The sequence below is a fragment of the Danio aesculapii genome, chromosome 10, assembly GCF_903798145.1.
Source record: "Danio aesculapii chromosome 10, fDanAes4.1, whole genome shotgun sequence".
NCBI lineage: Eukaryota > Metazoa > Chordata > Actinopteri > Cypriniformes > Danionidae > Danio > Danio aesculapii.
In genome coordinates this window covers 6,885,990-6,911,740 of record NC_079444.1, presented here as the reverse complement: position 1 = coordinate 6,911,740, position 25,751 = coordinate 6,885,990, and the positions used below count along the sequence as shown (strand labels likewise).

The following is a 25,751-nucleotide window of genomic DNA, read 5'->3' as shown; positions in this document are numbered from 1 at the left end:
AAAGACTCTCTCAGAAGCTTCGTGAAAGGCTCTGAAAGTAAAAGGATATCGAGCAAGGCACTGGCTGCGTCTTTATAGCATGACTGATTGTCATTGATGCCAGCTGTGCACGCTGACGCCACCAACTCATTGGCATTTCATTGGCCCGTTTTTATACTCTTTCAGATGATTGGTTTCTGACGAAATCCCCATAGTGGAAGTTTCCACATAGCATTGGAGTTCCCCATCCGAAGGGGAACTACACAATCTTACAGCAATTCATAACATTTTGATTTAGTAGCTTATTTATATGAATTAGTACTATCGCATCACTACATTTTAGAACAATTTTTGCATTCCCCAAAGAAAGTTGGGTTAATGGGTGGGGTTTGGATGCCTCCTTTTAAAAATTGTTTAAATTTTTCTGATTGCATATTACATAGTCACATTTCCTCGTGAGATTCAAAAACACCATATTGCCATGTTACATCTTTGAAAATCATGATATATTCTATGGTACAAATAAAAAATTATAATAATACAAAAACAAACAAACAACAATAACAACAACAAACAAACATGAAATTACCATGTACCATTAACAAAAAAACCCCCCAAAAAAACAAGGTTTTGCTATGACACACATTCAAAGTCATGGTATTGCATTGTTTTATTGCACTCTGACCTCAGTCAGTGGAGGGATGTGTTTCTTATCAGCTAGAGTTATTTGTAGCAAAACATCAGGCCTGCACTGGCAGCAGTGCATTCACACAGTCATTTCCACTGAAAACATGTTCTCCCTCTGTGACCCCGTTTGGGATCGGCTGTCTGCGGTGTTCCCAAAACTATTCAAAATGTGAAATATTTTGTTGTGAAAAGTTTGTTTCACAAGAATCGCACATATCTGATTTATAATTGAATGTTAAATAGCATTTTGGTAATCTGTCATTTATCATGATGTGAATACCAAAGAGTAAAAAAAAACATTGAATACAGTAGTTTGATATTCTGATTTGTTGATCAAAATATATCTTCTGCTTTCTATTTCAGCACCCAGAATCACAACATTGCTTGAGACGGTGGACGCCTCTCTGGATCATAATGCTACTTTCATCTGTGAGGTTGATTCATACCCTCAAGCTGATATAATATGGACAAGAAATAATTATCCAATAAGGTTAGAACTTTCTTCATGCATTTGATACTTATCCTAAATTACTATTAAGTTTTTATCAGGTTTAGAGTTTAAAGTTTTAAAAAAAAGTATTTCAAGTGTCTGTTTACATTGTCATTCAAAATTTTACTTCATTAAGCAACCATGAATGAATAAGTACGTAAATAATAAATGGAAAGTTCAGATGCAAAAAACTTTGCCTGAAATCTTCTCTTAAAGTTTAAATATTTCTTAGCCTCTTTTGTTTATGCTTTGTTATTTCATGTTAAGGGTAATAAAAACAACCTAATATAATTTTCCATAAAAATAAAATTTGTCAACCACTCACCTACTTACCCTTCAGAGAGTTTCAAAGAAATAACAGGTACAAGGAACCAGAAATTATTCATTGTAGCACTTCTCATTTGTGTCATTGTGCTTCTCAGGTTATCAATGTTCTGTGAAGTAAGTCCAACATCTGCTTTTTGTATGCAGGTATTACGATTCCAGATACGTTATTCAAGAAAATGGTCAAATGCTGATCATTCCCAATGTAAAGGATTCAGACAGTGGAGAATACTGCTGCATTGCTAACAATGGGGTTGGAGAAGCCAAGAGCTGTGGAGCTCTACAGCTGAAGATGAGTATGTTCAAATATGTACTCTCATACCTTACTGACAGATAACACAGACTATAATTAGACCATTGAATACGCAATCGGATTTCACATGCTCATGCAACTTGTCAAATAATTTTTTGTAGATCCTAACAATAATTTGACATTTGATTTACTCATCGAATATTAGTGACAAAAAACAAAACAAAACAAACAAACAAACAAAAAAACAATGCTTGATTTTTTTTGTTGTGATCCACATTTTAAAGGCAACCTATTATTCAAAAATCTGTTTTATAATAATTATAAACACAGTTGTGTGGCAACAGTCTGTGACTATAACCAGGTTCTAAAATAATTTATTAATTTAATTTTTCCTAATCACTCTTTATAAGACAATAGAAATACTTTGATTGACATTCCCCTTTTGTACGTCATAAGAGGGGGAAAGCCCCGCCCATTAAAGATGGTCTCTCCCTCATTGGCAATTGTATGTTAGTCTTGTTTTTTAATCTGCCACTATGCTGACACAGAGGCATTTGTAGATCCGCTCTCTTTTGGAAAGAGGAGTGGGAGCACAATCTCATTTGAATTTAAAGCAACAGTTACCAAAATGGCACAATAAGGATCAAAGCCTAAAAGGGGCAGTTTCAAAGTTTTCAAATAAAAACATTATTTATAGAGGATTTTAAGCTAAAATTTCACATATACACTCTAAGAAAATTAAAGACTTACTTTGCACCTCATAAAAAGGGCATAATAATGTAGGTGCCTTTTAAGGTCCACTTTTGTCATGATTACCAGCGATCTCTAACCACCAGAGGTCGCTGGTAAACACTCACGTTCACATGGACTACATCTTATGGACTACATATTCAGTCATGCCACACACACACACACACACACACACACACACGCACACACACACACACACACACACACACCTGCTCCAAGTCTCCACTGATTAGACTCCCACAGCTGATGCAGCTTTTGGACTGATTACACACACTACTTTAACAGCACTCACACTCACTTCCTTGCCGAGTCTTGTTTACCTGTAAAGTGACAATTCAACGCGGTTTCCTTAGTCTTGTTTCTCTGTGTTTTGACCTTTGCCAAGTTTGTCTGTTTGTCCCTGTTCACTGCCTGCCTTCCGACCTCTCGCCTTTTATAGTGACTAGGATTCTGGATTTGCCTTTATTCATCTGTTTGCACCTGTGTTGACCTTTGCTTGCCTGACTATCGAATAAACCTGCACTTGGATCCTAACCTCAGTTATCTCTGTCACTCCACGTGTTACAACTTTAAGCCATATTACCACTAGCCTATGGGTGTCCAATCCTGTTCTCGGAAGGCCACTATGCTTAAAAATCTATCGACCTTCTGTGCAAATCCCAAATTATCGTTAACCAACTAAGGTTACAAGAACATAGTTCAAATCCATCAATCCAACACACATTCGCAAACAACGTTGCAATCTGTGGTTGCAACTACATCTCTAGACCCGTAGTTAAAACAGATTTCCTGGCTATGATTTATTCAGAGTTACCCCACACCCCCTTTAATTTTTTTTAATGATCTTCAGATTGACAATTGCTCCCTTTACAGTGCACTTTAAAATCATTTATGCCATTTTGGATACAGCCGTGGCTCGTGACGAAAGCTATAGGTGACTTGGTATGATTTACAAGCTTGTGACTTAAAGTTTGTATACTTTATATATACATATACATATACATATATACATACGTTTACTCAAGTGTTTCAATTAAGAAAAACCAATGCATGTTGTACCAAAACCCATATTACAAAAAGTGTCTGAGAGAGCATGTAACAGAATATCTTTAAGTATTCTCAAGAAAATCACTAAGTTATCCCATTTAGAGTGTCATTACAGATATTTTACATTTTAACTAATGAGGATGAAATGACTCATCTGTGACAAAGCAAATATGGTGTTGGAAAACACTTGTCACACAAAATCTTTCATTTTCCAAACAACGCATTGTTCGGTAACACTTTTTAATAACTACACACTATGAACCATTTATTAAGCATTAGCAAATAGTGAATTCATTATGTGTTAAGCATTAACTCTACATTAATAAACGTTAGTAAGCAGTGTATAACTGCAGATACAAATGCTGTGTTCTTGACTTACAACCACATTTATAATGTGCTTAATACTTGTACTTTCCTACTTTGTTAATGATTTATTTTTCATTACTAAATTAAGTATTGCAATTTTTACAAAACATTTATTTAAGAATAGTTGTTGTACTTTAAAGATCATTTAGAATGAGTTAGTAAATGATTAATAAACTATTAAAATTTACATTTATAATTCTGATTATTCAGGCATATTCTAATAGTTAATTTATATGTTAATAAATGCTTTATTAACTCAATTTCATCCAGTTTTGTGACCTAATCTAAAGTGAGGACTATTTATGTTTTATAAATCCTTTATAAATGACAATTAAAGGCTAAGTTATATTCCAAACAGGAAAAACAAACATAAACAACATTATTCATTCCTATTCATTTGAAGACACACAAATGAAACTGTATCAAATAAAAAATAAATCTCTACAACCTTATCTAAAATAAAATTACTGTACTGTTTAAACATTGCGTCTTATTATATTGTTAAATTACTATATTGCTGTTGTTTTATCCAATTGTATGTCGTATTTTGACACTCCTGTTATTCAGCAATGTTTAAACTTTACAGTAATTTTACTTTTTAGATAAGTTTACAATCATGATTGTTCAATTAATACTGAGCCTTTAGTTGTCATTTATACGGGATTTATAAAGCATAAATAGTCCTCACTTAGGATTAGGTCACAAAACTGAATGAAGATAGGTTAATAAAGCATTTATTAATATACAAATTAACTATTAGTATATGCCTGAATAATAAGATATATAAACGTTGATTTCAATAGTTTATTAATCATTTAATAACTCATTCTGAATGATCTTAAAAACCATCAACTACTCTTAAATACAACTGGTTAGTAAATAATGCAATACTTAATTTAGTAATGAAAAGTAAATCATTAACAAAGTATGAAAGTACAATTATTAAGCACATTATGAATGTGGTTGTAAGTCAAGAATAGATCATTTGTAGCTGCAGTTATAAACTGCTTACTAACGTTTATTAATGTACAATTAATGCTTAACAGATAGGGAATTCACTAGATGCTAATGCTTAGTAAATGATTCATAGTGTGTAGTTATTATAAAGTGTTAGCCATTGTTCTATATGGTAGTTCAGCCACTATTTATATTGTTGTTTGGAAAATGCATTCCAACAATTTAAAAAATGGTTGAATTTGAATATTATAATTTATCCATATTAAGATTTTGTTAATTGTTTTCATGCATTGCTTTGAGTTTGGTATAAATTTCAATGTAAATAATTATTGCGTTTTTTTTTTTTTTCTTAGAGCCCCAAATCAAGAGACATCCTACTAACATGACATTGATTCTGGAGTCCAAAGCAGTGCTGCCATGTTTATCATTAGGGTATCCCAAACCTGAAATATCCTGGATTAAAGAAGATGATTTGATCAAGGTAAATGTAAGGTCTTGTCTTACCATTTAACATATCTTCCCAGTATTTATTTGTTGAGACAGTAATATGGATTACTACTTATCAATTCATGTGTGTTTTTAAATATAGGTTAATAATCGTATATCGATTTTGGAATCTGGTTCCCTAAAAATTACCAACATCAAGAAAGAGGATGCTGGACAATATCGATGTGTGGCCAGAAACAGTTTTGGAATTGCTTTCTCCAGGCCCGTTACTATTAAAGTACAAGGTATGTCATGACATACTGTAGCTTTACTCCTCAATTAAAGGTATAGTACACCCCAAAAACTAATATGCTGTCTTTATTGGTTTATCCAATATCCAATATTATCCAATATTTTGAAGAAATCTTGAATCCTGTAACTAATCTGGAAACACTTATTATAATGTGTAAATGCATGTACTGTAATTACAGTGACAAAAATCAAACAAGCTGGAATTTATAGGTCATAGAGTGTTGGCGAAGTACTGTAACACATTAGCAGACTAGAAGAGAATAACATGGATTTTTCTTTTCTAGAAAAAAAGGTATTTTGTTCAGATTCACAAACTTTCAAGGATTTCAAGGGCCACTAGGAACCCTGATTCTCCTGTTTTTCAAGTTTAACTAATGCAAATACATGACAAGTGTGACTTAGTATTAATGTCCAAATGCTCTTGAGACAAATTTATTTTTAGGTTTATTATTCAATGGTGTGGTCGTATTCAAGAAAATACTATTTCTGTTTTTTTTTTTTTTGTACTTATACATACATGTTAAATTCAATGTTTTACTTGCTATTCTTTGTAGCTGTTCATAAGGTTTACTTGGTAGACTCACTTGGAGAGACCTCAGCATTCAGTGAAGTATGGCGGTATACATCTCATAAGTGTTATTTTATACTAAGCACGTGTTTAATTTCTGCTTGTCAGAGAACTACACTGTAAAAAATAAAGTTGAATTAACCCAAAACTGTAAGGCAACTTGTTGAAGAGCTTTGAGTTGAGTCAGCTTTCTACCCAAGTTGTAAACTCAAGGGAGTCGAGTGACACAGAGTGAGCATCCTTATGCAGGTTTTATCAAGAATTGTAGTCAGACAGGCAATGATGAAAAACAAGTGCAAACAGGTACAAACATGGAGAAGCGTCATCAGGTAGCAGGCAGGTGATCAGTACAGGCGGCAGACAGGGTAAATGACAAAACAAAGCAAGGGTCAAAACACTTTGTAATGGAGTGTCAAAGTGAGCTGAATATATGTGTAGTGTAATCAGTACATGAGCAGCTTCTGTTGTGTGAGTCTAATCAAAGGAGATTTGGAACAGGTGTGTGTGTGTGTGTGTGTGTGTGTGTGTGTGTGTGTGTGTGTGTGTGTGTGTGTGTGTGTGTGTGTGTGTGTGTGTGTGTGTGTGTGTGTGTTTGGTGCATGACAGGACTTGTAGTTTGTATGGAGACAGGATTGTATTCCGTGTGAATGTGAATGTTCTCCAGCGATCTAAAAGGGCTACATTGGTGATGATCGTGACACAAGTACTGCACTTGACTCGATTTAAGTTGAGTCAACTTAAAAAAGCTCTGCAGCAAGTTGCCTTACAATTTTATTTTGAGTCAACTTTTACAGTACTTAATCAGTCATCTAAGTGAATATGTTTTTTCTTAAGGGAAAAGTGTTTAGCATTTAATTTATTAGTCGGGTGGAATTATTTCTTAAGCATAAGTATTGTGCATTTTGGTTAGCTTTTGTTGAATGGAATTATTAGTTCACCTAGATATTTGCAACTCCAGTTAATAACTTTGACTCAGTGGTAAGCATTGCCACATAGCAAAATTTCTCTGGCCCAGCTCTGGCCCACACAATCAGGGTTTGCTTGGCCCACATGCCGCAGTGAATTACGGTACATTACTGGACCAAGTCTGGCTTTCAGACCAGGGCCAAACATGGACCATATCTGGGTCAAGATTCAGCCAAGTTAATAACTCATAACTGGGCCAGATAAGTTGGTGTGTCACGATTGCAATGAAATTGATAAACCCATGAAGCATTGTGCTTTTAGGCACACTATATGGGGATGCTTTTTCTCAAAGCGACCTCATTGGTAGATTTTTTTATTTACTCAAAAATCATTTTAATGTATTTTGAATGTGACAGGCCAGTTTATCAATTTTTAACTTCTGGGCCAAATGCTACATTTTAAATCTGGCCCAAATCTTGTGCGCCACCTTAAAGACGTTGCCACCAACCCACCCAGGCCATGTTTCGCCCACATGCTCTATGCCAGTGCCGGGATAATGCCTGCTGTACCAGCTTTATGCCCAATCTGGGTAAGAATTCTTTGCTACCTTGGTTTGTAATTAAGGAACAGTTTGCAGATCTGGTTTCGATTTATGTGGCTGAAAACAAACACTTGTTTTTGGAATCACTTTCTCTAGACCTGTTACTATTAAAGTTTCTGATAAAAAGTCAAAATTTGCCAAAGGTGTGGCTATATTCAGCTTGACTGTGTATATATTTCTATTTCTTTATACTTTGTCATTGACTTTCCTAAAGCTCCTGCCAAGATACTGAATGTTCCCAAAGAGAAGCGGGTTCAGATTGGATCAGAGGTCACATTAGAGTGCAACGCAACCGGCAACCCTATCCCATCGATAACATGGCTTGAAAACGGCAATACGGTAATACTCTACTTCATTACTTACTTTCACTCATTTCTCATTCTCTCTCATTCCCATCTTTTCTCTTCCCCTCTTGCTTGCTTTGGCTCTGCAGAGCAAATTAATCGTTCTTTCTTCTCATCTTACTGGAACAGAGAGCAGAGCACAGGACATCCATGTTAAATGTCAGACGGCGAATCTCAAACTCCCTGCCAGTACAATAACGGGGGGCCTGCGTTCTGTAAATGCTTTGCTCGGTGCCACTATTAACAGGATTCAAACTACAGTCATTCCTCCGGGCCACAGCAGGGCCACAGCAATAAAGTTTAAGCCATATTGGGATCAAGAAAAGAATTCAAAACACCTCAGAACTGTTATCATCATCAGAGATTGTTTTTTTGATGTGGATTTTGGTAGGCAGAAACAAAGGGAACTGAAAACTGATCGGCAGTCTTACGTGAAGATATTGTCTGAAAACAAGCGTGTAAGTCTTTAAATCCACCATCCAGATTTCTCAGGCTTCTGACAAGGGGTGTAAAGAGTCGATCTGAACAAACTGAGCTGCCTTTGTTTTTATTTGGATAAAGGCAATCATATTTTAATGCAATCATTTTTGAGATATGCGTGGATAAATATTGGTTTGGCTATAACCAGCTGTGGTTGGAACTTCTATTTTCTGGCATGAAAAGTAGAGTAATATCAGTGTGGGCAGCGAGTAGTGAAATTGGAGAATGGCCTCTATGAATAAAACGAAAAAGAAAGAAGTGGTTCTGAACTGTCTGAAATGGATTGTTGTTAACAATACATTTGATGATTCCAGTCTATAATCTTCAATGGATCCCAAATTAATGTCTACTTTGACCCTCAAGTGATGTAGTTATAGTTAGCCAGCAGCTAGCTCTCTGCAGGGCTGTGCCTGGTCAGTACCTGGATGGGAGACCACATAGGAAAGCAAGATTGCTGCCGGAAGCAGTGTTAGTAAGACTAGCATTGAGCACTCAACCTGTGGTCTGTGTGGGTCTTAATGCCCCAGTACAGTGAAGGGGACTCTATAGTGCTCAGTGAGCACCTTTTTTTCAGATGAAAACCAAGGTCCCCACTGTCTGGTCATTAAAAATCCTTTTTGATGTAGGGGTTTAACCCCGGCACCCTGGCCGAATTTGCTCATTGGTCTCTGTCCATCATGGCCTCCTAACCATCCCCATATTATAATTGGCTTCTTCACTCTGTCTCCTCTCCACCAATCAGTTGGTCTGTGGTGTGTGGTCTGGCGCAGTATGGCTGCAGTCACATCATTCAGATGAATGCCACACACTGGTGGTGGATGAGGAGATCCCCCCCTAAAAATGTGTAAAGCCCTTTAAGTGTCAAGAAAAGTGCTATATAAATGTAATGAATTAATTATTATTATTATTATTATTTCAGATAAATGATGCTGGCGACGCGGTGGCGGAGTGAGTAGAACGTTCGCCTCACAGCAAGAAGGTCGCTGGTTCGAGCCTCGGCTTGGTCAGTTGGCATTTCTGTGTGGAGTTTGCATGTTCCCCCCGGTGTTGGCCTGGGTTTCCTCAGGGTGCTCCGGTTTCCCCCACAGTCCAAAGACATGTGATACAGGTGAATTGGGTATGCTAAAAATTGACCACAGTGTATAAGTGTGTGTCAATGTGTGTGTGGATGTTTCCCAGTGATGGGTTGCGGCTGAAAGGGCATCCGCTGCGTAAAAAATATGCTGGATAAGTTGACAGTTCATTCCACTGTGGCAGCCCCAGATTAATAAAGGGACTGAGCTGAAAAGAAAATGAATGAATGAATAAATGATGCTGCAAATAATTTTTAAGTGTTTTTTTTTACGGTACAATTGTAAACCATTCATTCATTCATTCATTTTCTTTTCGGCTTAGTCCCTTTATTAATCTGGGGAACCACCAATTTATCCAGCATATGTTTTACACAGCGGATGCCCTTCCAGCTGCAAACCATCACTGAGAAACACCCATACACTTTCATTCACACACATACACTACAGATAATTATAGCTCACCCAATTACCTGTACTGCATGTCTTTGGACTTGTGGGGGAAACCGGAGCACCCGGAGCAAACCCATGCAAACATGGGGAGAACATGCAAACTTCACACAGAAATGCCAACTGACCCAGTCGAGGCTCAAACCAGCGACCCTCTTGCTGTGAGGCGACATCACTACCTATTGCGCCACCGCGTCGCCTGATTTGTAAACCTATTGTAGGAAATGTATAATACTAAATTAAAATAGTTTAAAGAATCATAATGTAGCACTTTAAATTTGATGATTCATCAGATATTGCTTGTTGCTCTATATTATTTTTTGCTACAGAATGTATTTGATAGCACCAGATTGGCATTTACTGTGCTTCCAAGTATGTACAAATCCCACAGACAGGATCATCTAATTACTTACAGTATATAACCAATCAGTTAACAATAATGTGCCTCAACAAGGATAGTCATAACATAGGCTATGTCTACACCAATAAAGATAAAATTGAAGGCAATGTTTTTGTTTAAAAAAGAATCCGTGTCCACGCTACTGTTTTCAATTATTTCTGTCATTGTGCGTGTGTGAGTGTGTGAAACCTTTGCACTTTTTTTTTACATGTCTGAGAAAATTACAATAAGCAGCTTAGCACTCAGAACATGTGTATTTATGCACACACAATATAAATGTTTTACTCCATAGAACTCTATATAAAAGTCAGAAACATTTTTGCACAGGCTTAGCTAAAGAATTAAGGGTGCCAACTGATGATCAACAGCAAAATTACAAATTTTACCTCTTCCCAACAGGGTAAACCACCAACAATCAGTGCAACACCTCCTTTTTAAAATTGGTATCACTCTGAGTCAACATACCTGTCAACATTGGGATGTGAAAACAAGGGGAATTTGAGACAACATTTGTTGTGTTTAATAGAAACCCCATCAAGATCATCATGCTTAGATATTATTATTATTATTATTATTATTATTATTATTATTATTATTATTATTATTATTATTATTATTGTTATTATTATTGAGTATATGTCTGTTCAAACAAGCAACCAAAACCCAGAGTGTCCACTTTCACTCTGCTTCAAATCATGTGTATAGAATCCATTTGGGAAACAGCACGTCTAACAGTCATGCACCGCTACATGAACTGATTATTTTGAGGATTGCATAGGAGGGGCAAGGGCACCTGTAATGGAAAGGAAGGAAATCCCATCATTTTTATATTTATTTCAAAGTGTTTTTATGTCTAAATAAATGAAAGCATAGAACAGATTCATATTTAAGAGCAAGGGGCATCTCCTGGTGGTTTGGCCGTATAGACTGCTCATAGGGAGAATTGTCTCTTTAATGTTAATTGCCACCCTTCACAGAAAGATAAAAAATACGGGAAAATACCTATACAGGATGATAGCGGGATAAAATTGTATCATACCCTATCATACACCCGGCTCAATGAGATGCAAGACTTGTTTGCCATTCGTGTTGCTATTTTTACATTTACATTTAGTCATTTAGCAGACGCTTTTATCCAAAGCGACTTACAAATGAGGAAAAGGAAACAATTTACACAACTATAAGAGCAGCAGTGAACAAGTGCTATAGACAAGTTTCAGGTGTGTAAAGTCTAAGAAGCAAAGCATTATCAATTTTTTTTTTTTTTTTTGAGAGAGAGTACAGTTAGTGATATAGCCAGAGAGGCAGTTAAGATTAGGAAGGAAAGTGGAGACTAAACAGTTGAGTTTTTAGTTGTTTCTTGAAGACAGCAAGTGACTCTGCCGTTCTGATGCAGTTAGGGAGTTCATTCCACCAACTGGGCAGATTGAATGCGAGAGTTCGGGAAAGTGATTTCTTCCCTCTTAGGGATGGAACAACGAGGCGACGTTCATTCACAGAATGCAAGTTTCTGGAGGGCACATAAATCTGCAGAAGTGAGAGCAGATACGAAGAAGCAAAGCCAGAGGTCGCTTTGTAAGCAAACATCAGAGCTTTGAATTTGATGCGAGCAGCAACTGGCAGAGGGGTAAGATCTGAACCATTGAATAACAGTGCCTGCGACGCCCAGTGACAGTGAAGCGTAGATAGCAGGATCTGGTGGTTTACAATGTCAAAAGCAGCTGATAAATCCAGCAAGATGAGGACAGATGATTGAGAGTCTGCTTTAGCCAGTCTGAGATCCTCCACGACCGAGAGCAGGGCAGTCTCAGTTGATTGGCCTTTCTTAAAGCCAGATTGCTTGTTGTCCATGAGGTTGTTTTGAGTAAGAAAGTCCAGGACTTGATTGAACACTACTTTCTCCAAAATCTTGGCCATGAATAGAAGCAGGAATACCGGGTCGGTAGTTTTCAAGTAGCGTTTGATCCAGGTTGGGTTTCTTTAGCAGTGGGGTTACCCTAGCCTGCTTAAATGAAGTAGGGAATAGACCAGAGTCAAGAGATGTGGTAATTATGTGAGTCAGTGTTGGTATGACTGCAGGAGAAATGGCTTGCAGGAGATGAGAGGGAATGGGATCAAGCGGACAGGTGGTTGCATGGCTAGATAGCATGAGATTGGACACCTCAGACTCCGAGAGCTGGGAAAAAGAGGTGAGTGTGTGTGGTGTTGGTGGTGTATCTTGCGTGTTTGTTGTAGGTGCAGCAAATTATTTTCAGACCAACGCAACCTTAATTTTCCTGTTTTGCGCCATGTTGTTAAAATAGCAAATCCATTTGCGCCACTTTGTAGATTCATGGGTGTTCCAGTCTAGAAAAGAGGCTTTGTTAGCGCGTTGATATTTTGAGAAACTAAAACAGATTGTGCAATAGACCAGCTGAAAGCAGGTCTAAATTTCCAGTGCAGAATGCGTTTGTTGTGCACCTTAAACGCGCACACATTGCTTAATACACACAGGATGTAACAATATGCAAATATCTTTACACATGAAAAAGAATTAAAGAATTAAAATGTTTCAAAAAATATTACTTTCTACATAAATATAAAAAACCACTGCCTCCATGCCTTCATCTTGGGAACTTTTGAAATTTTTAGTGATGGGTTGCGGATGCCATTCCAGCCGCAACCCATCACTGGGAAACACACATACACTCTCATTCACTACGGACAATTTAGCTTACCTAATTCACCAACACCGCATGTCTTTGGACTGTGGGGGAAACCAGAGCACCTGGAGGAAACCCACGCAAACACAGGGAGAACATGCAAACTCCACACAGAAATGCCAACTGACCCAGCCGAGGCTTGAACTAGTGACTGTCTTGCTATGAGGCGACACCCCTACACACTGCACCACCGTGCCGCCCATGCATATTTATATTTGTTTTAATAAAAACAAGCTTAAATTTGTCCACCTGTCAGGTTTTGAACCATATGGGGCATAGGACGTGTGTTTGGATATAACTTTTTGACCACACATCGTTAGAATTGTTCATTTATTCTTTTGCTGGAAATTAGAAATTAATTTAGAAATAGTTTTGAAACAAATCGATGCGCTTAACAAGCAAAATTATTTATGTAAGCTAATAGATGTCTTCCGTGAAGTGCGTACAACACTGTTTTGTTATTCACGAAAGAGAGAAAGAGAAAGTGAAAGTAAAGACCGATTGGAGGAGGCTCATTCTTTGAATTGCTCTTTATATAGACGGTTACCTATACATAGCACCCACTGGTGATTGGTAGCAGTACTGCAACACGTCTTTAAACAGTCACCAAAGAAAATAAACAATAAAGCAGCCAAGAAAAATAACAAATTAGTCAAAAATGAAAACAAGTAACATTTCAACTTTTGCTGACTGAAATATAATTATGAAATCCAATAATTAACTACTTAGTATTACTTTACTTTGTCATTTAACATGTTTTTAGTAGGTTGCAAGACAAAAATCAATAAAAACATCACCTTTTTCACCTTTTGCATTTATCTCTAATAATGTTAAACAGAATTGTTTATTATAAATATACATACCCATTCGTGCAGTTTGAGTTGATGATGATGATTAACAGATGACCCCTGACCCTTAGAGCATCTCTGGATCTCTGGAGATGTTATTAGCTGTTAGTTAAACTGAGCGCCTGAGTGTGGTTTTGGCAGGACTCTTGGGCTCATTGGTTTTCTTTAGCCAGATGAAGTGCTTCTAAAATCAGCTGCATGAGCACTTTGTCAAATATAGAGGCGCGATCGCAGCATGAGATTGACATTCCTGCAGGCTCTCATAAACTCAACAAATCACATTAGCAAAATAGCAGCAGCCTTAACACATCCAAACGATAAATAGAAGGATTTGTTATAATTGTCTGAATAATCAAGCGACTTGGATTTGACCTGCCAGTTCCCTTCAATATTCAATTCTATTCTGTTCTGTTCTATTCTATTCTATTTTGTTCTGCTTTATTCTATTATATTCTATTTGTATGATAAAGAATATTACTGACTATATGGACATCATTACAAATAAATATAGCTTTCAATTACACATTGAATGTACTGGAATGTCTGTGCTATTAAAGATAATGTTATAAAAGTTTAAGTTATAAAAGAGGTTGAGCCTTATTTGTTAAGCCTATGCGTACTACAGGATTTTCAATTTGTAAATATATTTAATGTTTTTTAAATCTTACCGACGCTGCAATTATTTAATAAAAATAAAGTAAAATGATAATACTACGGACTTTTTCATTGTAAATTAATAAATATGCATTTAAAAAAATAAAACTGCATTTTCCTTACAACAGACTTTAGCAGTAATAATCATTCATTCATTAATTTTCTTTTTGGCTTAGTCCCTTTATTAATCTGGGGTCGCCACAGCGGAATGAACCGCCAACTTATCCAGCATTTGTTTTATGCAGCGGATGCCCTTCCAGCTGCAACCCATCACTGAGAAACACATACACACTTATTCACATACACATACACTACGGACAATTTAGCCTACCCAATTCACCTGTACCGCATGTCTTTGGACTGTGGGGGAAACCGGAGCACCCGGAGAAAACCCACGCGAATGCAGGGAGAACATGCAAACTCCACACAGAAATGCCAACTGACCCAGTCGAGGCTCAAACCAACAACCTTCTTGCTGTGAGGCGACAGCACTACCTACTGCGCCACTGCGTCGCACTAGAAGGGATAATAATAATTTTAAAAAAAATTTAATTTTACTGTGAATAAAGGGTGTTTCTGATGTTTGTTTTGTTACCTGCAGATATCCGGAGCATCGGTGGTGGAGACACTGGTGGGTGAAGTTATACTGTCAGTTCTGCATGTGGTGGTGCATAAACCAGCGCTCTATACCTGTCAGGCTACTAACCGGCACAGTGGAGGAGAAAACACTGTCAAATCTACAGCAAAAATAACCGTTTCAGGTGAGTTTAAAGTCATTTCAATGGTTTGGCAATTGTTAGCCTAATATGAGTGATATGGAGAACCAAACAAGACACAGGTGAACATAATAAAAAACTGCCATGTTCAAAAATTACCCCTATACTCTTATTCACACATACTTCATATAATCATATTGAATTTACACGGCTTGAATAGTTTCCCCCTAAATAGTGCACCTTACATGGTAAATGTACCATTTACCATACATAACATTGTAATTGTGACACCTAGTGACCAGTTTCAGTCTCAGCTTTAGGGTGTACTTACACTAGGATATCCGAACCACTCCCAGACGTGTTTTACCCCCATTTCCCTCCATATTGCACACAGGCGTGGTTTGGTTGGGTGACCCTGACCCGGTTGGAAGAGGTGGTCCAGACCGGGATTAGATTGAGCTTGGGCATGGTACGCTTGAAGTGTGAGTGAAACTGAAGACATGACGTCACATTTAAGGATCTGTTTCATATGGATTTATTGAAGGGCACCTAGTTTACCCCCTTTTTAAGATTTAATATTAATATTACGGTTCTTCTGAAATTTTTTATTATAATGTGTTAAAAAGTGTCATTTTGGGGGCATGTACACAGGTCGTTTTAGGGGTGTGTTGGTTCACATGAAAATTTGTTTCAACTTCCCGCCCAACTTAACAAAGGGTGGAGTCAAGAGCTCTCCCACTTTGTGTTTGGCAACAGACAGGCAGACAGAGAGAAGCAACATGAATGAGAGGACCAGCATTCAGCCGTACATGTACAACTCGGACACAGACCAAGCAGAGATTACTAATAAGGAATCAATATTTCTAATGTGCCAGAATGTGTCAGAGTGGTAGTTACAAAATCATTTGTGTCTTTGTATAGTTTTGTAGCAAACTGTGTGCTAGTTTAAAGTTCCGAGCTTGTACACTATGACTAATAAGACACTCCGAGCCACGAGACAGCACATCAGATACGCACATTTTCATGTTATTTAAAATAAAACTATTCAGATGGCAGTCTGTGGCACTGCAGAAATATGAACTGTGTCCTGAGTCATGACTGGGTGCTGCGGACAGCCGCCGACTTCTGGCACCGGTGTGTGTACCCTGATAGAAACCTATGTTTTGAATTCTAAAATGCATGGCGCTGCGTGGTGCAGAGTGGCACTTCTGGTGTGCGACCTGCTTAAGGCATGTTTGTTATTTCCAATGGAGGGACTCGCATGTGAGACAACGCGCTCGCACTTTCCAGCTGCACCTAGTTAAGATGGTAAGGAGATTCTGTGAGCGCGGGAAATGCAAACGGCTGAAGTTTAAGGAAGACCCAATGAAGAGTACACGTTTGCAAACCCACCTAAAGTTACAAACAATGGTGCGATGAGAGCGATCATGTGGTGAACGTTGATCTTGTGATGAGCCTAATGAGCCTTACATCTAAAAATAGAGCAAGGGTGCTCCTTTGGTGACATCGATTTGACTCACACGCTGAAAATGGTGGATGTGAAACAACAAACTGAGGATATGGTAATGCGCGCATTTCAATCAATATTGGTGGGTGGGGGGACCGCACTCCTACATCAAGTTGCGATCGATCTCATTACCGCTCCAATTAGTCCACCATTTTTATGTTGTTAAACTGAAAAAAAAAAAAAAGGACTGGTGTTTATATCACCCCAATATGATCTATACCAGGGGTGTAAAAAACTCATTTTAGCTCAGGGGGCACATGGAGGAAAATCTATTCCCAAGTGGGCACAGTATATATAACTTGCAACAACAACAGAAACTTGCCACAAAACTGAGAAAAAGTGAAATCGTTACATTCCTTGTGAGAACACCTCAGTGTGGTATGGCAGGGCATAGATGTGATCATTCTGAGAAGGCTGTAAAACGGATACTGATTCAGGATTCTTTATCGCAAGGGTTCTCACTCAACCTATATATATATATATATATATATATATACAGTATATATATATATATATATATATATATATATATATATATATATATATATATATATATATATATATATATATATTATTTTTTTTTTTTTACATAAACGGATTCAAAGAGAACCACAGGTCAACAGAAAGATTGTAAAAGAACAGCTTCTGCTTTAATCTGAAGTGAATATCTACTTCAAAAATATATAGACAAATGTAATATACAGTAAAACACCCTTAATCTGTTGAAATGCGTCGATCTGATGGCGGTTGAGTTTGCAGCTGGATATTATTGGGACAGGAACAGTGAACAGCTCTGCCAGAGCGCGTCCGAAGCTCATATGCAAGTTTATATTACAGTGTATGGCAGAAACACTGTCGAGCCTCGCTAGATGCTCCTGTATTGGTGCGCGTCCTTTATAAATCACTCACATGACAATAATTTGGACAACTATGTGGATATATTAAATAGTTCACACAAAAATCCACAAAAAGAGACTTTCACTTTCACTTCATGCATAGTTTGTGAATGAACAGACTTACGAATTGCCTATTGATCGCACGGACACAATCATGAGTCAGTTTTTGTGCTGAGTTTGAAGTAATCCATCACAGAACAGGAGAAAGTGCATTACTTCTGTTGTGAATTTCTCTAGTCTGGCTCATGGCACCAAACTGTTGTGAAATTCTAAGACGAGCCCAAAAAACCAGGGAGAACTTTTGGTTGTCTTCAAAGCAGAATCCTTTAATAAGAAGAACTTAGCATGGCTGTGGCGTCATCGAAAGAAACTCTTAACTGTACAGCAAGCACTAAGTTTTTATACATTTTACAGACAGTGATTCATGTAGGTGGGGACAGTCTAAAACAAAGCATGCAAAAGTGTTGTTGTCAACAATTATAGTATAATATTGAGAGTTAATTTTAAGCTCATGGCCCACCTGCAGCATCGCTGAGGCTCACTAGTGAGTCGCGGCTCAAAGGTTGAGAATCCCTGCTTTATCGGATAAAATTAACCATTAGCGGTTGCGCCATCCAGTGGACTCAATAGGAACAGCAGCTTCTTCTATTGAAAAATTGTAGCTAATTTTTTTATTTTACAGAATCATCTCGTGGGCTGGATTAAACCACACGTTTGACACCCCTGGTTTATACATTATACCTACACACATATCTGTCCAACTTGAAAAGTAGATTTTTCACCATAGGTGCCCTTTAATCATTCTTTTCAATGAAAACAAACTGTTTTCATGGTTTAGATTATAAAAAGCTATTTAACTTGTGGAAAGTTGAAGTGCCGAGTGATGGACAATGTGGTTTTAATCACATAAAATCACATAAAAATCACATAAAAAAACAGTACTGGCACTTTATGTTCACAGTGTGTCTCTGTGTATGTGTGTGTACAGTATGCAATATGATTATTAAATTAATTTAATTATATTTGTGTCAATCTTAGGTTACATTTAATCAAATATCTTATATTTAATGGTTTTTATTGCTCTAAAATTTTAAATTTTACCAATAACAATTGTATAATTGTCTTAAGACTTCTGTGCATAACAAAGTAAAAGAAAAAGGAAAAATCCTACAAATACATATTGCAGTACTGGATAATACAGTCACTCCTCCAAGTTACAGCCACAGTCTATTATCAGGAGGCCATGAAGTCACCAGTCATAATGCAGTAGCAAAATCAATTTTAAATGCTTCTGTTAATAAAGGCCCATAAAACAGAACTTTGTAAACACCCCAATCACCCCCCCCCCCCCCCACCCCAGCCGCCCCGCTGTGAGCCACTGTTTCTCCATATGCTCCTCAGTCTGTGTTGTATAAATATGAAGTGAGTTTCAGCAGCTGTGATTCTGGTGCCAGTACTTCAGCTTCTCCTGTGTTTGCATAGCTGTTCTTCTGCCTCCTCAAACCATGCAAACACATGCCCTGAATGCCATTCTGTGATGCTTTGGCCATGAAGAGAATGTATATAATACAAGTATTAAATTAATTAGGAACAAATTAAATATTGGCTTGTGTTGATGTTTTTTTCATATTTGTTTCATATTACATGGCTTTAGAAGTTGTATTTTTTACTAACGATTAATTTAGAAAGTTTTGTAATTCTTCAAAAAAGTTACTCATCACTACTTAAAGGTGCTGTATGTTTGTTTTTGACTCTTCTAAAGCATAAAAATACAACAATATGTTTGCAGATATTTAGGAAAAATGCCATATTTAAACATTCTTGTTTATCTGAAAAACAATTCTGAAATCAGTTATTTTGCTTTGTGAAAAAGGGAATTTCATGCCAGAACGTCTGTCTTAGATTTGGTCCTTTTAACCCGCCCAATGCAAGTTTAGCCAATTACATTACAGCACCCCAGGTTGCCTTGTTTAAAAACCACATATTTCATTCATTTATTCAGTCAGTTAAAAAGACTCTCAAAGCATGCGCCTGTGACTGAAATGCGACCTCTGGTGGACAGTAGCAGACTCCGAAATGAGACGCAGATTCAGAGTTCCACATGAGGTTATTAATTAGCAAATAATATACATACTACGAGCGTAAACATTGAGTGAGCAGGTTACATTGCAACCAAGTCATAACAACCTGCTATGTGAGGAGATTTGCAATAATAAGCAGTTTGGCTGTTTGCACCAGATAAAACATGACAGAAATTTAAATACAGCTGTTCAGTTGCACAGAATAGTGCACTTACTCATGAAATGGTAAGGTTTATAATCTAATGAATACATATTACACCTATTTAACATTATTAAATGTAAATGCTGAATCACTGATACAGTATGTGTTGGTTTTGAGACGCAGTTCTAAAGTTCCATTTCAAACTGTTTATTTTATTTTTTAAGATCTGAGGTGAACTATCTGCTGCTGTTTTAGTAGAATGGCAATAAATGTCATGTAAAATGGCATTCAAACTCACATTATTAGCATTTAACACTGAATAAAGCACATGAGGTGTACCAGTTATCATTGTCAGTTTTCTGTTGTTTAGAAAGAAATAGAAGCTGTTTCTAATATTTCTCTTCGACGTGTTGGTTAGAACACAAACTCCTTTTAACATGGAAAATATTCCTTCTATCGTGTGCCGTACTTTTATATAGAACACTCGATCCTGTTTGTCCTCAATCTGGCAACCTGCGCTTGGGTTTGTTTTGATCCAGGAATGCAATACCTAGTTCAACCACTGGGTGTGAAACTTACATACTGCACAATTAATAATTACATCATTAGAATTGTATTTTAATTACTCAAAAGTAATGTAATTACTTGAATCATTACTAAAAATCCACATAAATCCCAATGTATAGACAACTACAAATTAAATGCTTACTTCCTCACTTCCTTTTTTAGTGAAACAAGACCTTTTAATTTAGTTAAAACAAACCAACACATATGTATCAATAGTGTTTAAAAGTAATGACAACACATTTCATACATAAATTGACACTTATTTCAAAACATTTCATTGTTTCTTAACCCTTTAACTACTCATTTGGTAGAGTTTGATATGTCGGTCTATGGTAAAAGTACCAGAATTAATACATATACTATGAAAAATCTGAAAACATGAAGTGTAAGACCAATTTATTAAAAATAATAATTAAAATAAAACATTTTTAATACCAATTTTTTTTTAATACCAAATTTTTATTTTTTAAGGTATGCCATAAAATAATAATAATAAATAAACCAACAATGCTGTATGTGTAAACCATTACTTTAACAGTCATTATTCAAAATATGGTCAGCCATTTGGTAGAGCAGTTCAAGGGTTAAAGATGCACAAGTGGCAGATAAAACTCTTCTTCTTTAGTTTATGCAAAACATCTGAATAACAACATAAACAATTTCTGTGGTTGTCTGAAATTGTGGCGTCACGGTGGCGCAGTGGGTAGCACGATCGCCTCACAGCAAGAAGGTAGCTGGTTCGAGCATCGGCTGGGTCAATTAGCATTTCTGTGTGGAGTTTGCATGTTATATCCGTGTTCACGTGGGTTTCCTACAAGTGCTCCGGTTTCCCCCACAGTCCAAAAACATGCGGCATAGGCGAATTGGGTAAGCTATAGTGTATGTGTGTGAATCCAAGAGTGTATGGGTGTTTCCCAGTGCTGGAAGGGCATCCACTGCGTAAAACTGAAAAAAAAAATGCTAGATAAGTTGGCAATTCATTCCGCTGTGGCGACCCTGATAAATAAAGAGACTAAGCCGAAAAGAAAATGAATGAATGTCTGAAATTATTCCGTATATTGCCATGAACTAATTTCCTAATCCATTGTAGTTAAAAATGTAACTATTCTCCAAAATATATTGTCTAACAAAAAATTGTTACTTTACTGCTTCTCTGAATACGTTTACGTATACAGAACTGTTGAATGTATGTACAGTATTTAAGCAAGAATAATATAAGTAACTGTAATTAAGTTCCTTAAAAATTAAAAGTACTCCCTTACTTTACTTTTTCAGTGTAAAAGTATATTAATTACACATTGTTACCAAGTTTTTGTACTTTATTAGAGTATAGCTGTGTGAAAACCGTATTATGAATGGGGAAAAACTGACACCTGTTCAGAGATAAGAGAGTGGTTTTTAATTTGTGAACAGGCTGAATTTCATCGGTTAAACTTTTCAACCGATCACAAATTGCACTAGTTAGTTTTTAAATTAAACTGATGGGTCTCAAGTTACCAAGTCTGATTCAAATGGTCAATTCAAAGTGAACTTCACTGATTTAATTGCTATTCATAGTGAGTCTCCAGTAAATTATTCACTGATTCAATTGATACTGTATGTTCAGGGTGAGCCTTCAGTAAAAGCTTCACTGATTCAAGTGATCCATTCAGAGTGAGTCTCCAGCAAATCATTTATCGATTCAAAAGATATGTTCAGAGCAATTTTCTGATTTTACAAACTGATCTAAATGAGGTTTGGCTTGTGAATGTGGATCACAAATTGCAGTGAACTGTTCATTTGTGAATTGGACTGATGACTGTTCACAAGTGACCAAGTCAATGATTCAAATGGTCCATTCAGTGTGAGTCAGTGAGTCTCCAGTAAACTATTTACTAATTTTACAAACTGATCTGAATGGGGTTTGGCTTGTGAATGTGGTTTTACATGTTTTTACTTGGATCATCATAAATTATCAGTATAGATATCAAAGTATGAAAAGTTTGGCAATTCAATTATCTTGCGAAAAAGAGTCATCAGTGAGTGCGTTAACATTTATTACTTAAGTAAAACAAAAATAAATTCGTTTTTATACTTTCCCTCAAGTAGTATAGACCCTTTTCATATTTCCGGGTTTCTCAGTAGCGGAAGTCATCATAGTTGAGAAAACTTAGAACACAGTGAATGGGAGAGACCATCAAATATATTTTTTACAATCTTATTTGCTCAAATATTAAAAGAAAAACTCCAAGATGATGTTATAAAGACTTTCATAAAAAAGAAAATAATTGTGTGAGACTGAGGAGCCAGAGGAGAGAATAACGTCAAATTTACTGTCCTGCTCCATAGATGCTGCATTAGAAACACCTCGACACAAGCGGTAATTCGTTTTTTGCCATTTGAAGCAAAGATGATAAAGGACATATATTAGTACATATAAGTCTACATACTTTAAAAAAAAATCTAAATATTAAAAACTTTCAAGGATTTAAGATGCTGATGAGCATTAAACGCATCATAACAGGCTTGTGAAAAGGGTCAATTGAAAATGAGGACTTTGTACTTCTATCTGAACTTTTGGAACACTCCCTTAAACTGGTCTATTCTGTGAAGTAGATTCTTTAAGCATCAAGAGTCCTGTTAAATATCACACCTGCTGGATCTCCAGACAGACCCCCCAAATACTGCGCCTGTCACATGCACACAGACACACACATTGCACCGATCTTTACTTCACACAACCATGATCAGGCCTGCAGGCTCTCTGACATTAAGCAGATCCTCTCTCTGCTCTTCTCTGTTCTTGGTTCTGCTCCTGGTGACTGTTTCTGGATCCTGTACATTTCCTGTAGAATGGAGGTAAGTTCTTACGTTCTCATTATAGCTTAGTATCTAAATTATAATTCTATCTATCTATCTAATCTATCTATCTATCTATCTATCTATCTATCTATCTATCTATCTATCTATCTATCTATCATTTTAAACTGATTAATTGTTTAAATCACACTTAAGACTGGAGTAATCATGTTGAAAATTAAGTGATACATCACAGAATAATTTTTTTTATCTGCATCCAATAAAAACACAGTTCATTTATATTGCAATAATCCCAGTAATTATTGATGTAATACAGCAAATGCTGTGGAATAAAATCATTTAAAACCATTAAAACATCTTACTGATCTCAGACTATTGACCGGTAGTGTAAATTGAGTGGGGTGCACTTACTGCCATTTCTAATTTTCCAATAAAATATTTTATGAGATTAACATCGAGAAGAGTCAGTAGCCATGTTTCCATCCAAAAAATGAAAAATTAGGCTTACGTGCAAAACTGAAATAATGCATGAAAAAAATTGTAAATAAAGCATAGGTTCTATCCAACAAGTCAAAGAAGAACAAAATCACTGCAAAAAAAAGGTTTGCCTTATTTTTGCCTCAATTTGCCTTATTTCTTGTCCAAATATTTAACAATTCTTAAATCAAGAAGCATTTTCTAGACAAGCATAAAATATAGTCTTGTTTTCAGAAATAATACTTCAAAATTAAACGAGTTTTTTTTTTTATTAAAACAAGCAAAATAATATCATATTAAGCATCCAGAGAAAATTCATGTGAACATGGGGAGAGGATACAAACTCCAGACAGAAATGCCTCCTGGCCTGGGACTCGAAAAAGTGACCTTCTTGCCACGAAGTGATGGTGCTAACCACTGTTTTATTTAACATGACTTAACATCTAATGTTTATTGAATGGATGCATGGTCTGAAAGGGTGGTGACTTATCCCATTTACATTATAATGAACCGACACATTTAGTGTCTAAGCCCACATATTTTAAACATATATTTAAAAAAGAGAAAAAAAAAAGCTGATTTAAAGCTTCCAGTTCTACAATTGATTTTTACCTTTTATTAGTAAATGCGATCCTTCTTTTTTCTATATAAATATTGGCAAAAAATCAATAAATGTGAATGAAATCATTAGAAAAGTTGCTTAGTCATGCACTGTAAAAATTAATTTGTTAGGTTTACTTAGTTGAATTATGCAAACTTGTTGCCTTAATTCAATTAGGTAATCATACTTGTCACATTAAGTACTATTTACTAATGTAGAAAAAGTCATTCTAACTCATACTGAGTCACATTAACTGTATATCAAGTATTATTTACTAATGCGGGCATCACAGTGGCCCAGTGGGTAGCACGATCGCCTCACAGCAAGAAAGTTCGAGCCTCGGCTGGGTCAGTTGGCATTTCTGTGTGGAGTTTGCATGTTCTCCCAGCGTTCTCATGGGTTTCATCCCGCTGTAGCAACCCCTGATAAATAAATTTACTAATGTAATTTAAATTATTCACTAACGTAGCTAAAGTAATTCTTGCTTATATTGATTCACACTTCAGTAAAGTTATGTTAACTCACCTGAAACTGTACTCTGAGTAGTGTTGCACAATATACCGATACTTAAAAAAAGGATTGCGATCCCCTGGCTCTCAAAATGATACAATTATGCATTTTTTTAGTACCGCTACTTTTGCGTGGCAGCTATAGTTGTGAGTGCTCATCAATAGGGGGCAGTGTGTGGGCCGCGCACTTCTTTCTCCTACGGCAAATTGAATGTGTTAAGCTGTTGAACTGAGGGTTGTCCTCTCACACCAAAACAATCTCACGGCAATTTGTAACTTTTTGATTTAGTGGCTAATTCGTATGAATTTGTACAGTCTAATTCGTACAATTTAGTACGATTTGCTCATCCCCCAATGACGGTTGGGTTTAGGGGTGGGGTTAGGTGCCACGTCTCCTTTTTAAAATCATACAATTTCATACAAATTAGCCACTAAACTTACAAAATGTAAAATACTTAAGTTTTCTCATGAGATCAGGCTGCTCACACACTCTCTCCATATTGACAAAACAAAGCAGTATGTGAACCCCCACAGCTTGTGGACAGAGCTGGTTCACAAGGTCAAATTAAGAAACAACATAAATGTATATATTTTTTACAGATACCCATTTTTATTAGTAGATGACTTCATGGACAACTAAAAATGCATGTCACATCATTAATCCCAATATTGATATATAAATATGTAATTATATATGAGTATGACAGGATCAGTATATGTCATGAACAATGAGAACCAAGCAACATCTCCAGGTTGTTTGAGAACCAGATCGAAAAAGTTATGTGGACTTTTGTGTATAGTTTTTTTTTTTTTTTTTTTTACAAAACTGCAACTATTTTATT

General features: G+C 36.4%; 1 protein-coding gene across 1 annotated transcript in view; it reads left to right on the top strand.

Annotated features, from left to right (window-relative positions):
* The window catches only part of musk (muscle, skeletal, receptor tyrosine kinase), a 67,345-nt gene that overhangs the window by 21,221 nt on the left and 20,373 nt on the right, over positions 1 to 25,751 (top strand). Inside the window, exons 2-8 of the mRNA XM_056466416.1 lie at positions 1,030 to 1,156; positions 1,628 to 1,776; positions 5,207 to 5,334; positions 5,443 to 5,584; positions 7,881 to 8,005; positions 15,216 to 15,375; positions 23,355 to 23,361. Coding sequence (XP_056322391.1) covers positions 1,030 to 1,156; positions 1,628 to 1,776; positions 5,207 to 5,334; positions 5,443 to 5,584; positions 7,881 to 8,005; positions 15,216 to 15,375; positions 23,355 to 23,361 — 838 coding nt within the window. The remainder of the gene's footprint in view (positions 1 to 1,029; positions 1,157 to 1,627; positions 1,777 to 5,206; positions 5,335 to 5,442; positions 5,585 to 7,880; positions 8,006 to 15,215; positions 15,376 to 23,354; positions 23,362 to 25,751) is intronic.